Source organism: Alnus glutinosa, chromosome 6 (genome assembly GCF_958979055.1).
Source record: "Alnus glutinosa chromosome 6, dhAlnGlut1.1, whole genome shotgun sequence".
Lineage (NCBI taxonomy): Eukaryota > Viridiplantae > Streptophyta > Magnoliopsida > Fagales > Betulaceae > Alnus > Alnus glutinosa.
The window spans coordinates 2,727,180-2,740,000 of NC_084891.1; the positions used below are offsets into that span (position 1 = coordinate 2,727,180).

The 12,821-nt window shown below is 33.3% G+C and overlaps 1 protein-coding gene across 1 annotated transcript; it reads left to right on the top strand.

Annotated features, from left to right (window-relative positions):
- The first annotated feature begins 7,677 nt into the window (after nt 1–7,677).
- LOC133870880 (probable CCR4-associated factor 1 homolog 6) lies at nt 7,678–9,247 on the top strand. Its single transcript, XM_062308135.1, has 2 exons — nt 7,678–7,838; nt 7,954–9,247. Exon 2 carries the CDS (start codon nt 8,207–8,209, stop codon nt 9,029–9,031), a length of 825 nt encoding a protein of 274 aa, XP_062164119.1. The 5' UTR covers nt 7,678–7,838; nt 7,954–8,206; the 3' UTR covers nt 9,032–9,247.
- Nucleotides 9,248–12,821: the final 3,574 nt, after the last annotated feature.

A 12,821-nucleotide genomic window follows, 5' to 3' on the forward strand; every position in this document is an offset into this window, starting at 1 on the left:
ATAGATCTCCAAACTCTCCTACTAAAACCACACTCAAAAAAGAGATGAGTCAAATTTTCCTGTTTGAACCGACCGAAAATACAGAGACTGTCACCATTATATCCCCAGCTACACATATTTTCTCTAGTAGTAATAGAGTCTTGAAAAGCTAGCCAAAGGAAAAAAGCATACTTAGGAATAACTGCCGTAAACCAAACAACTTCATGCCACTCCACAATCGGTTTTTTCACCCATAAGTCCTCAAAGGTTTCTGCACAAGAAAAAACTCCACCTTTAGTACCCTAAATCGGCATAATGCTTTGAGTACTTGGTAATAATTTTGAATAAATCTAAAGAAAGTATGAGAATATTTATGGAAAATGAATATTTATTTATATTAAAAGGTCTTAGTTATTTTTTTTAAAAATAAAAAGTTATTAATTGGACAAGAAAAGGCTTTCGGGAGGCTATGTCGTAAAATCTCGTATTGATCGGAAGACAGGAAGGAGTCTGATCAGATAATTGGAACGATAGATGTAATAAATATAATATAATAAAAATAAGATAATATTTTTCAAAAAAAAAAAAAAAGTTAGGACTGCTGTGGCGGCACCTGCGCCACAGCAGGAGCACACGTGGCTCAGCGTGTGGCGCACTTGTCGCACAAGCTGAGGGACACTCCCCTTATAAAAGGGAAGGCTGGCCCTTATAAGGGCAGCTAGAAAGAAGAGAGGGAAGAAACGAAGAAAGAAGAGAAGAAAAATGAAAAAAAAAAAGAAAAAAAGAAAAAAAAAAAAAAGGGTTAAATACCCCAGAGGTACCTGAGTTTTACGTGTTTTTAAATTTAGTACCTCAGTTTCATTTCGTATCACAGGTAGTACCTGAATTTGGAAGAAAAAAAAAACCCTAGGTAGTACCTGTCAGATTTCTCGTCCAAATTTCAACTTCTCGCCACGTGTCAACCTCAGCGGTTGACACGTGGCACCACATAAAAAAAAAATTAAAAATTAAAAATTACAAAATTAAAAAAATGATTAAATTTTTTTTTTTTAAAAAAGAGGGGTGGCTGAGCCACCACCCTTGGCAGGTCTGGGGTGGCCGAACCACCCCCTATGGGGTGGTTCGGCCACCCCACAGTTGAAAAAAAAAAAAAAAATAAATTGAAGGGTTTTGGCCCTAGGGGGTGGCCGAACCACCCCCTAGGGCCACGGGGGTGGTTCGGCCACCCCCATGGCCCTAGGGGGTGGTTCGGCCACCCCACAGTTGAAAAAAAAAAAAAAAAAAAAAATTGAAGGGTTTTGGCCCTAGGGGGTGGCTCGGCCACCCCCATGGTGGCCAAGGGGGGTGGCTCAGCCACCCCTCTTTTTTTTTCTTTTTTTTTTAAAAAATTTTAATCATTTTTTAAATTTTGTAATTTTTAATTTTTTTATGTGGTGCCACGTGTCAACCTGACACGTGGCGAGAAGTTGAAATTTGGACGAGAAATCTGACAGGTACTACTTAGGATTTTTTTTCTTCCAAATTCAGGTACTACCTGTGATACGAAATGAAACTGAGGTACTAAATTTAAAAACACGTAAAACTCAGGTACCTCTGGGGTATTTAACCCAAAAAAAAAAAAGAGAGGAAGCCGTGGAAGAGAGAGAAATAAAAGAAAAATAGGGAGCTGCAGACGTGGCACTCGGTGAATAGTTTTTTTTTTTTTTTTAAAACACTTTTATTACTAATTAGTGAAATACAGCAAATTACTTCAATAAAACAATATCACATATATAATTTGAAATTTCCTTCATTCAAACTTATCTATGGCATGTTTAATGGCAGCTCTAGCTAAACTATGCGCCCTATTATTAGGAATATTATAATATGGTGAATCCGCCAACTAGAAAATAAATTTAAAACTATACGAGTATCTTCCACAATTTGTCAAACGCTACTCATATTACAACCTTTTCGTTTGTGTATGTCTGTTTTTTTAAATCAAGTCGTTATAATGTTCAAATTAATCTGTAAAGCTTAGACTAATATTTTATAATATTATATTTATATAACAACTAATGATGTTACATTCAATTTATTACCGAAAAATTGTAATAGCATCGTTATAATGTCCGTATAAAGTAGAGAATTTCACAATAACACTGTTATAATGTCCGAGTAACGTTATAATATTTTAAGAATATTTTTATATATATGAAGTAGTAATTCCCATATAAAAAATACGAATGAATACTAAGCTCAATTGACATTACGACCTCATAGATATACCATTACTCTGCCGAAATAAATAATGAAAATGTAGCAACATATTTTGGGTAGTAAAATAATACATTGGATTATGTCTAACAAGATTGGAGTGCCACTCACGTGAATAGTGTCATGCTCGCGAAATATTTACAACTTGTAAATATGTCATTATGCTCTCTATTTTTTGACTAAGTATAAAAAGAAAAATTACACGTTATTTTAGCATTTTAAAAATAATTTAAAATTGATATATTGTCGTGTGCGAGGGCACTAATTAAAATTCAGTAAATATTAGAATCCATGAATAAGAGTTGGAATCTAATTTAGATGTGTACGTAGAAAAGTAAGTATAACTTCTTACTAGGACTTGATACATGTTCTTAAATAATGATACTTGTTTTATAAATTAAGCCCGGATATTTAATGAATAATGTGATTATTGCTTTTGATTATTTCCATGTGTTTTAATATATATTGTTGATTAATGCATGATTTAAGAATTGGTTGGTGCCTCCAAGAAGGGGTGAAGGAAAGGTGGGGGGATGAAGATGAGTGCTAAAATATTGATTAAATGATTAAATTTATCTATTTCTATCAACTTGCCTTTAAATGATGATTTAATATAGTATCAGAGTAGAGATCCTGAGTTCGAATCATGTTGGTTAAATGATTCAATTTACATCTTCCTAATACCACGAAAAAAAAACATAATGAAATAAAAATAAATTACTGAAATTAAAAAAAAAAATAGAGACAAGAGATTTTACGTTGTTCGGTCTATAACCTATCGTCACCTACGTCTACGGCCTACGGGATAAAGCCAAAATGACTATATTTTACTCTTATTTATCTTAATGAATTTACAATAGAAATGATCCATGTTTATAGAGATATACGAAGAATACAAAAATGTATGAAAGAATATCAAATCAAATCAGAATTGAATGTATAATAATAAATTATAATCAAATCGTACAATTTTATATATTCGCATACCATATCCGATCACAACTATATAGAGAATATATTCCCTAACAGGCACATGCTCCCTCTCAATCCCTAAAATTTTCCCTTGGCCTTGGTAGATTTTCATTGGATATCCTGATTGCTAGTTATCAGGGGATATCTATATTAGACGGACAAAGCTTTTGGAAGGCTAAGAGAATAGTCTTTCATGCTTTTACCATTCCAAATTTTCAAGGTTTTGACATTTTTAGGTTAAAGGTCATTTACTCTTAATGAAGAAGAAGATGAACAAAACATGAGTTATTTTATTATTATTATTATTATTATTATTATTGTTATTGTTATTATTAGGTGAAAAGTTGCAATTTGATAGATTAGTGATATTTAATAATTTATTATACAACTATCGTATATATTGATAATATGACAGTTAAAAATAATCTTTGAATCAACACTTACAAAAGTAAAATATAATTAATGGCCGATTTTCACAACCACAACATATTAGTTATATGATAATCGTATAACATTTTACTAAATAACATTACTCTTTATATTATGTTTTACCGCCGCCAACATAAAAACCTAAAGTTTCAATATAAAATATGTGTTGCGACTTGCTTACTTGCAATATTGAATTTATCTCTCTCTCTCTCAAAAAAAAAAAAAAAAAAAAAAAAAAAAAAATCAATCATCGATCCTATGTTGTGATTTGCGAATTTGGGAAAGAATATATGTAACACACAAAAATATCCATACTCCAATTAGTGCATCCATGTATAGTGCATTGATTTAACAGGTCCAAACACATCGCAATCGATACAATCATTCAATCCTTCTAGACCCATTTAGTGGTTATATGAAAATATATCATACCTTGCTTTAAAGGGAATGTATGCCAAGAGATAAAGATGCAACCAATGAGTTATGGCCATCATTCTTGACCACATTCGAGAATCAACAGATCCATTGTCCCAACATAGAGAGAGAGAGGGGGTCTCATCTATGGATCATGATGGTATATTCTTATATGGTTATTTGTCTGATTTTAAGAAATTTTGGGTAAGTAATTGTGAGAGACCACTTATGAGATTTAATTGTCCAATTGTTATTTGGTCAATTGAATTTCATAAATGGTCTTTCACAATTACCTGCATAAATTTTTATAAATTCGAACAAATAATTGTAGCCGATCCTAATCCATCGTCTATTGGATCACATTTTCATAGAGTAATGCTAGTATATATATACATTTTATATCGATTGACGTGACATATTTTAAGTGACTTTTCATTTTAATCACTTAATAACAAGAAATAAAAATAACTTCAAAGTCGTTATCTCAACCGAAATGAAATAAGTGTGATAAACAAATGTAAATAATAACATTATTCATTTTCATAACTAGTATTACTAACAATTAAGATTTTTCAGCCAGCCAATTCACTCCTAAAACTTTGTCATATAATTATTGGGTCAAACTAATAATTTGATCCGTTCACATGTAAGGGCAGTCCATCCGCTAGATTGTCTAAAAAATTATCATTTTTTAGCTGTCCTTTTTTTGGTTGCGTTCTAAAATACTATTGGGCCAAACCATTTAATTATTTAATTATTTATTATTATTAAGCCAAATCCAATATTTATACTAAGGCCTTTGTTCACCCTCTTTTCTTCTTTTATTAATGCAATATCCCTTAAAAACTATGGAGCTGTTTGGTAACCAATCCATCCCATTTCAATTTCCATTTCACTTCTCCCAAAAAAATCAAATCAAAAACATTCAAACTTTTTTACACTTTTTACATCACATCAATAATTTTTTATTACTATTCAAATAAAAAAACTCACTACAAAACAAAACTTTTTCACTTTTCTATAAAACATTCTCAAATTCTATATCACATCAATCATTTATTACTACTATTCAAATAAAACATCCAATTTTCCACAACTTACCAAACAGGTCCTATGTAAAGATTCATTAAAAGAAAAGCAACGGAGCTGTTTGGTAACCAATCCATCCCATTTCAATTTCCATTTCACTTCTCCCAAAAAAATCAAATAAAAAACATTCCAACTTTTTTACACTTTTTACATCACATCAATAATTTTTTATTACTATTCAAATAAAAAAATTCACTACAAAACAAAACTTTTTCACTTTTCTATAAAACATTCTCAAATTCTATATCACATCAATCATTTATTACTACTATTCAAATAAAACATCCCATTTTCCACAACTTACCAAACAGGTCCAACAATTTTGCCAAGCCAAACGCTGCCTTTGGTGGAAACAACACATATTTCTTCGAACTGGACCACAGCCATTTTGGGATTAGACCAGTCAACAAAGTTGAGTCGTTGACTTCCCATCCCTTGGGTCAAAGACGCGTGTACTTTATGTAGGTTTAATATCACACTTTCTCCATCCAAAGATAAATTAAAAGATGTGTTTCAATTGAGATTTTAAAGATATTAACCTTGAATACACACGTGTCAGTCTACAACTTGTTACATTAAAAAGACGTGATCATTGATTAATATAGCATAATTGAATCCAAATTCATAAATTTAAACTTTTAGTTAATGGAAAAAATTGCATGATACGAGCAAACCTACGTAGCATACAAGTTATCTTAGAAACTAGGGTTGTACATTCGGATAGATATTAACCGTCCGCATAGGCTATCTGCACATGCGGCTAGCAAAAATCACTATCCATACATGCGGTCGCAGTTAGCGATTTTAAGATACGCGGTTATAGTTATAAACCCAATTCACATACCCTTAATATATAATATATATTTTATATTATATATATTATTTAATAAATTCATTAAAACGATGTTGTTTTGATGTTTAATCTCAAAATGACGGTCGTTTTGCATTAGGTATAGATTATGTTTATATTGATCTGGTTGGCTGTGTTGCTTTCTTATGTAACACTAGGTTAAAAATGCAAAATTAATTAATGTGAAATTAACATATTTTCAAAAGATTAAGGTTTTAAAAAATTTAAACAAGCCAAAAATATTAAAATCGGCATAAATTATTTTCAAAATCGTTTAAAATAAACCTTAATATACCCAAAAAGGCCCAAAAGAATAAAATAGACCCATTACCTAATATATAGATAGCGGATAACAACCGCAATAACCACGCATATGTGATTATTAAAAATATGATGTGGGTGTGAATACCGATACAAATGTAAATATTTAAAAGTGATATTCGTATTTTACGGATGAGATTATTAATATATATAAAAAACAAAAGAGAGAGAGAAAGAAAGAAATAAAAGAAAGTGACTGGCATTTCGTGTTGAACCGTGAGATTACACATTTCCATGGCTTTTCCACCTTTACTCGAGGTTATGGGAATGGCCAAGTCTCTGAAAGAGACCTACTTGAAAGAAAAGACGAAAAATTCGTGTGCTTCAATGTTGATGGGTGTGAATGTGTGATATGGTCAATTAAGGAAGCATTTCTTAATTCTCATGGCCTCTTGGTGAGGCAGAAGGAGGGATTGGAACCCTAACTTGTCATCTTAAATTCATTATATTACACAGATTGACCAAATTGATGGTGATCAGGCATCTTACAGTTCTTATCATAATTATAAATAATGGAACAACTTTATTTTAAGGGAAAAAAAAATGTAAAACCAATCCACATGGTTATATTGATTTGCAATAAATTTATAAATTTATAGGGTTTTAAAATTGATTAGGGTTTTCCATCCCGAACTTCCATCTTACATTTTGATCGAGAACTGTCAGAATGTCACATTAAGGACAAAAATAATACGACACTTGTCTCCTGTTGTAAAAAATAAAATAAAAAGAACATATAAATAAAATAAATTGTAAGAGGTGGGTCGACCACCTCAATGTGGGCAGAGTGGTTAGCCGAACCATCCTCAAGAATTTGGAGTGGTTCGGTGACAATTTCCGTCAAAATTTTAAACGGAAGTTTGGGATGTGAAGTTATTTGTCTTTTATACTTACCACAAGGAGTTTCAAGTCATTTTTTAAATCTTAATGAGCTTATTACAAATTGGTGTAACCACAATGACTAATTTATTAGTAATTTTTTACTTATCAAAAAATTACTAATAAATAAAAAGGTTAATACTTGTGTTCAATTGTATAAAAAAGAAAGAATAAAAAAAAAAAATGACGCTGATACATTTTACGGCTCAATGAATTCTGACAAAAATTTTCAATATACAATTAAACAAAATAAATTAAATAAATTAAAATTTAAGATTTAAAAAAAATTAGAAATGAATAGGTGACAGGGTATAAATCATTTAATTAAATATAATGATTAAGCTTATAAAATGATAAAATGATATAATGATTAGAATCTGAACGGTTATCCTAATCAGAGAGCGAACGACGCCGTTCGGAGCAAAATCGCTTTCCACTTTTCGCCCCCGTCGTTTCCACTCGTTATTAAGAAGCCCACCCCCCTCCCAGTAAAGATCTCAGACCCACGTTATTCTTTCTCTTTCTCTCTCTCCTTCATCCCCAATCTCTCTGGTTCGTTGACCGAGAGACGCCGCTTCGACCAAGCGGAAATCGCCGATTCCAGGTCCAAGATCCGTCTAATTCGAAGCCCCGATTTCACTAATCCAAGGTCAGATCTCTCGCGTTCAATCATTTGTTGTCTAGGGTTCCGATTAGTGTTGTTACAGTTCAATACTGCCAGTTTTTCTTTTAATTTACGCTTTGTTTTATTGGTTTTGTTTCAGATCTAGTGGAACCACCGAAACGGGGACGTTTTTGGACTCTGATTCGCAGTAAATCAGTTGAGTTCAGGTTCTCGTGGAGGGTTCTTGATGCTTTCTAGATTGTTCTCGTTTCTGGCTTGTTATTTTGGTAACGGAAAACGCTGTCGTCTTTAGAAAACTTAATTTATAGTTGCAAAAAACAGTTAGGGATTGTGTTTCCAGATCTGGGTTTGTTCTTCTTTTTCGTTCTGCTGCCTGAATATAAGTATTGGAAATGTCGATTTTACCGAAAGGCGATTCGATTCAAATCCGCGAGGTTTGGAGTGATAATTTGGAAGAAGAATTTGCTTTGATCCGTGGAATTGTTGACGCTTATAACTATATTGCTATGGACACCGAGTTCCCCGGCGTGGTTCTTCGCCCCGTCGGGACTTTCAAGAATATTAATGACTATAACTATCAAACCCTGAAAGACAATGTTGATATGTTGAAATTGATCCAATTGGGTCTCACATTCTCTGATGGGCATGGGAATCTGCCCACTTGCGGGACCGATAAGTTCTGCGTCTGGCAATTCAATTTCCGCGAGTTTAATGTAAGTGAAGATATTTTCGCAAGTGATTCGATTGAGTTGTTGCGCCAGTGTGGGATTGATTTCAAGAAGAATAACGAGGAGGGCATTGATGTGAATCGCTTCGGGGAGCTCTTGATGTCGTCGGGGATTGTGTTGAATGATGGCGTGCAATGGGTTACATTCCACAGTGGGTATGATTTCGGGTACTTGCTTAAGCTGTTGACATGGCGGAGTTTGCCCGATACACAGGCGGGGTTCTTTGATTTGATCAATATGTATTTCCCGACTGTGTATGATATCAAGCATTTGATGAAGTTTTGCAATAGCCTTCATGGAGGGTTGAACAAGCTCGCAGAGTTGTTGGAAGTGGAGAGAGTTGGTGTGTGTCATCAAGCAGGTTCTGATAGTTTGCTGACGGCTTGTACGTTTAGGAAGTTGAGGGATACCTTCTTCAACGGCTCTACGGAGAAGTATGCAGGTGTTCTTTATGGTCTCGGTGTCGAGAATGGACAGAGTACTAATTGAAAGAAAATAATTGGGAAAAAGGTTGATGAATATTTGTAGACTACTAAGTGTGAGACTTTCAGTTCTCTTTGTACACTGGCAAAAAGTTGTTGGTTTAGTGGTAACTTATCTTCTTTGCTTGCTTTGTAACTGAAACCTTGACTGGTTTTGTAGCTCGAGTTGCGTGTACATTGTTGCATTTAGTCTTTGAATAAAGATTTACGATGTTTCTTTGCTTCTGCTGAGTTTCTTTTTCCTCGTAGTCATCTATTGATTGTCTCAATCTTTTCTTACTCTTTGGCTTGTTGCATAAGTATTTATTTTTTATTGCAACTTGTATATTAACTCATGGGAAATCCATAGGAGTTGAGCTTTCCCCTTGTGATGGCATCCTTATGAACTCCCTCCCTCATGATTGATAGAATATCTTGCTAAAGAATCAAATTGTTTTGGTTTTAATATGAATTTTAGCATCGAGAATTACCATTTCTCGACTTTGTAGTCCCTCTTATTCAAGTTATTTTTTTTTATTATTTTTTCACGTCTACATCTTTGAAGCTTTAAAAAAAAAAAAGTCCTTCCTAAGTTTTTCCTTTCATGCTATGACATAGTCAATCATTTAGATTGCAGAAGGTAGTGAAGTTTTGTTTTTGGAATTTACACTGCTTGTAGAAGATAAATAATCTTTGAGTTCTCCCTCTCTCTCTCTCTCTTCCCCCCACCCCCCCTCTCTCTTGTGTGTGTGTGTGTGTGCGGGCATGCACGTCTGCATGTGTGAGAGTGCTTTTCTTGATCCTTTCTAAAAGATGGAGAAGGCCTGGGAGTTGTGCAAAGAGGAGGGAGGGGAGAGTGGGATAATATATGTTGCCATAGATGTTCATGCAGTTTGTTTCTGCAAATAGTCATGAATGGCAGTGGGGTCTGGTTCACACTTTACCTTATCCTTGAGGCCATCCTCATCGTGCACATGTTACATATGTTCTTTTGATCCTATTTGAAGGATTTATGGAGAAGGCCAGCATATTTTGAAGAGGATGATGAGATGAGGAAAACATATACCAGGAATGTGCATGCGCTTTTACAAAATTGTCATCAACTGGACAGTTCAGGATAATATATGTTGCCATAGATGTTCATGCAGTTTGTTTCTGCAAATGGTCATGCATGGCAGTGGGGTCTTGTTCACTCTTTACCTTATCCTTGAGGTCGTCCCTTATCGTGCACATGTTGCATATGTTCTTTTGATCCTATTTGAAGGATTTATGGAGAAGGCCAGCATATTTTGAAGAGGATAATGAGATGAGGAAAACATATACCAGGAATGTGCATGCGCTTTTACAAAATTGTCATCAACTGGACAGTTCATTCTTCCCCCTATTCTCAAGGTATGCAATTATCATGTCCTCATCATCCTTTGATTCTATTGTTGCTATTTATGTTAATGTTTTTATTTTCTTTGATCAACACAAATTAGGCTGTTATTGTCTACAGTTTTATGGAGAATTTAAACTGTAAATGTAGCAAGTATATGGGAATACACCTTGTTCTTTCATCCAACATCATTTGTGTTGTATCTTCTCTAAACTTTCAAGGCAGCGGTGTAGCTGTGCTACAATTTTTTTTCTCTTTTTTGGATGAATGAAAGATGTGCTACAATGTTGTAATTTGTGTGCTAATTATGTCTTGCAGATGGAGGTCCTTTTGTTTTGACTGATGTTTATTACTTTTTTATAGCAAACTAATCCAGTTAAACAATGAAAACGGTGTTTGATACACGGCGATTCTGTCCTTCTAACTGTTTGGGAAGCTCAAGATTTCCTCACTTCTCTTTCATACACAATTAATCTTGCTCCTAATAATTTTATTGCCACAAAACCCTTTCAATTCTTTTTTGAAAGGAAAGGTTATCTGGATCATGTCGAAGGAATTGGTTTTCTTAGACCTTGGTGCAGGTATCACAGTGGATGGTGATTGGTTTTTTGGGCATGGAGAAATAGCTTGAAGAAATGGTGTGTCACCCTTGATTCCCTAGCTCACTCCAATGCCACATGTGTTATTAAAGATTCACCACCTGATGCTACCAGAAGCTAGCGCAAAACGTGCTGTGCTTCTGAGGGGTGGCTGATAAGTTGATAACAGTAGGGGAAGACTTGGAGATGAATCTGCTGCATCCAAATTGCTTTTCTTTCTTTCTTCTTCTTCTTCTTCTTCTCTCTTTTTTTTTTTTTAAGAGGAGGTACCCTGAAATAGAAATAAATAATTGTTCCGATGGAACCTTCTTTTCTACCTCTAACGGATATTAGCCGTTGATACATGATTCAAGCCATTAATTTCTTTCTATTCTATTTGTTATTATCTTTATTACTATTACCAAATCAAAAAAAAAATGACCGCAAATAGTTCAAATCTGCTCTTAGGAATCATTAAATCCTCGCAATGATTGTTTGGGTGTATCGTGTAAATTCTTTGAAATGAAAAAATCAAATAATTCTCTGTGGTGGAACAACATATCTCTCATTTCCACCTCGAATAAATCATTCTTTTTGGTTTCCAAAGGAATGTTGTTAGGTTGCCTTGAACGTTGCACTAATCCTTTGAATCCAGTACCAACGGGTATCATTCCCCCTAGAACAACGTTCTCTTTCAGACCTTTCAACCAATCGATACGACCCCGGAGAGCGGCTTTTGCTAAAACTCGAGCAGTTTCTTGAAAACTTGCTTCTGATATGAAACTTTGAGTATTTAGAGATGCTTTCGTTATTCCCAATAAGATAGCTCGATAACGGATCGCTTCTTCCAACGCACGCCCTCTTCTTCTTCTTCTTCTTCTTCTTCTTCTTTGTTTATGTTGTTCTTTATTATATCAAGGAAATTTGTTTTTTGAAATTATGTTTAGATAATTTAGGGTCCGTTTAGGTTTGCAATTTAAAATTGTAATTTTAAAATTTGTGATTTGAAAAAGTAATTTTTAAAAACACAGTTTAGTATTTGCAAAATTACAGTTTAGTTTTTAAAATTTTGTGTTTTCAAAAAAACATTATCCTACCTGAAATTTGAAAAGACAGATTTTTTGCGTTTTTAAATTGTAATATTTAAAAACGCATTTTTTAAACGATTTATATTCTGCGATTTGGTTTAAAATTGTATTTATTGCCTACTACGAAATTGCAATTTCAAACATACCCGAATAGGATTCATAGCAAATTAAGTGCCCAAGTTGCATTAGGATTCATAGCAAATTAAGTGCCCAAGTTGCTTAATCTCAGTCCTCCTAACTAGCCATGTCGAACTCACTAACTGAGCATGAAATCGTCCTTTCAAATCATTGGGCTTGTTTGACAAAGACATGTACAGAACAGAGTAATGGGATGTTAATTTTGAAATTAGTAAAAGGTGATGATGTGATATAAAGTAAAAAGAATTTGTATAGAAAAGTAAAAAAAATTTGTATAGTAGTGAATATTTTTATTTGAATAATAATAAAAAATTATTAATTTGACTGGCCTTGTTTGTTAAGAGCATGAACGGTACACGGTAGTGGGTTTTACTATTTATGTACTTTTTTATTTTTAAATATTAATCAACATCAAAAACATTTTCACTTTCTTTTACTTTTTATATCACATCAATAATTTTTTATTATTATTCAAATAAAAATATTTACTACAATACAAATTTTTTTGACTTTTCTATACAAATTATTTTTACTTTATATCACATCATCACTTTTTACTAATTTCAAAATTAACATTCCATTATTCTGTTATGTTCTGTACATGTTTTTGCCAAACAAACCTACTATTTCAGATTA

Excerpts from the sequence above, each read along its gene's own strand:
- LOC133870880 (XM_062308135.1), top strand. The coding sequence starts at position 8,207 with ATGTCGATTTTACCGAAAGGCGATTCGATTCAAATCCGCGAGGTTTGG.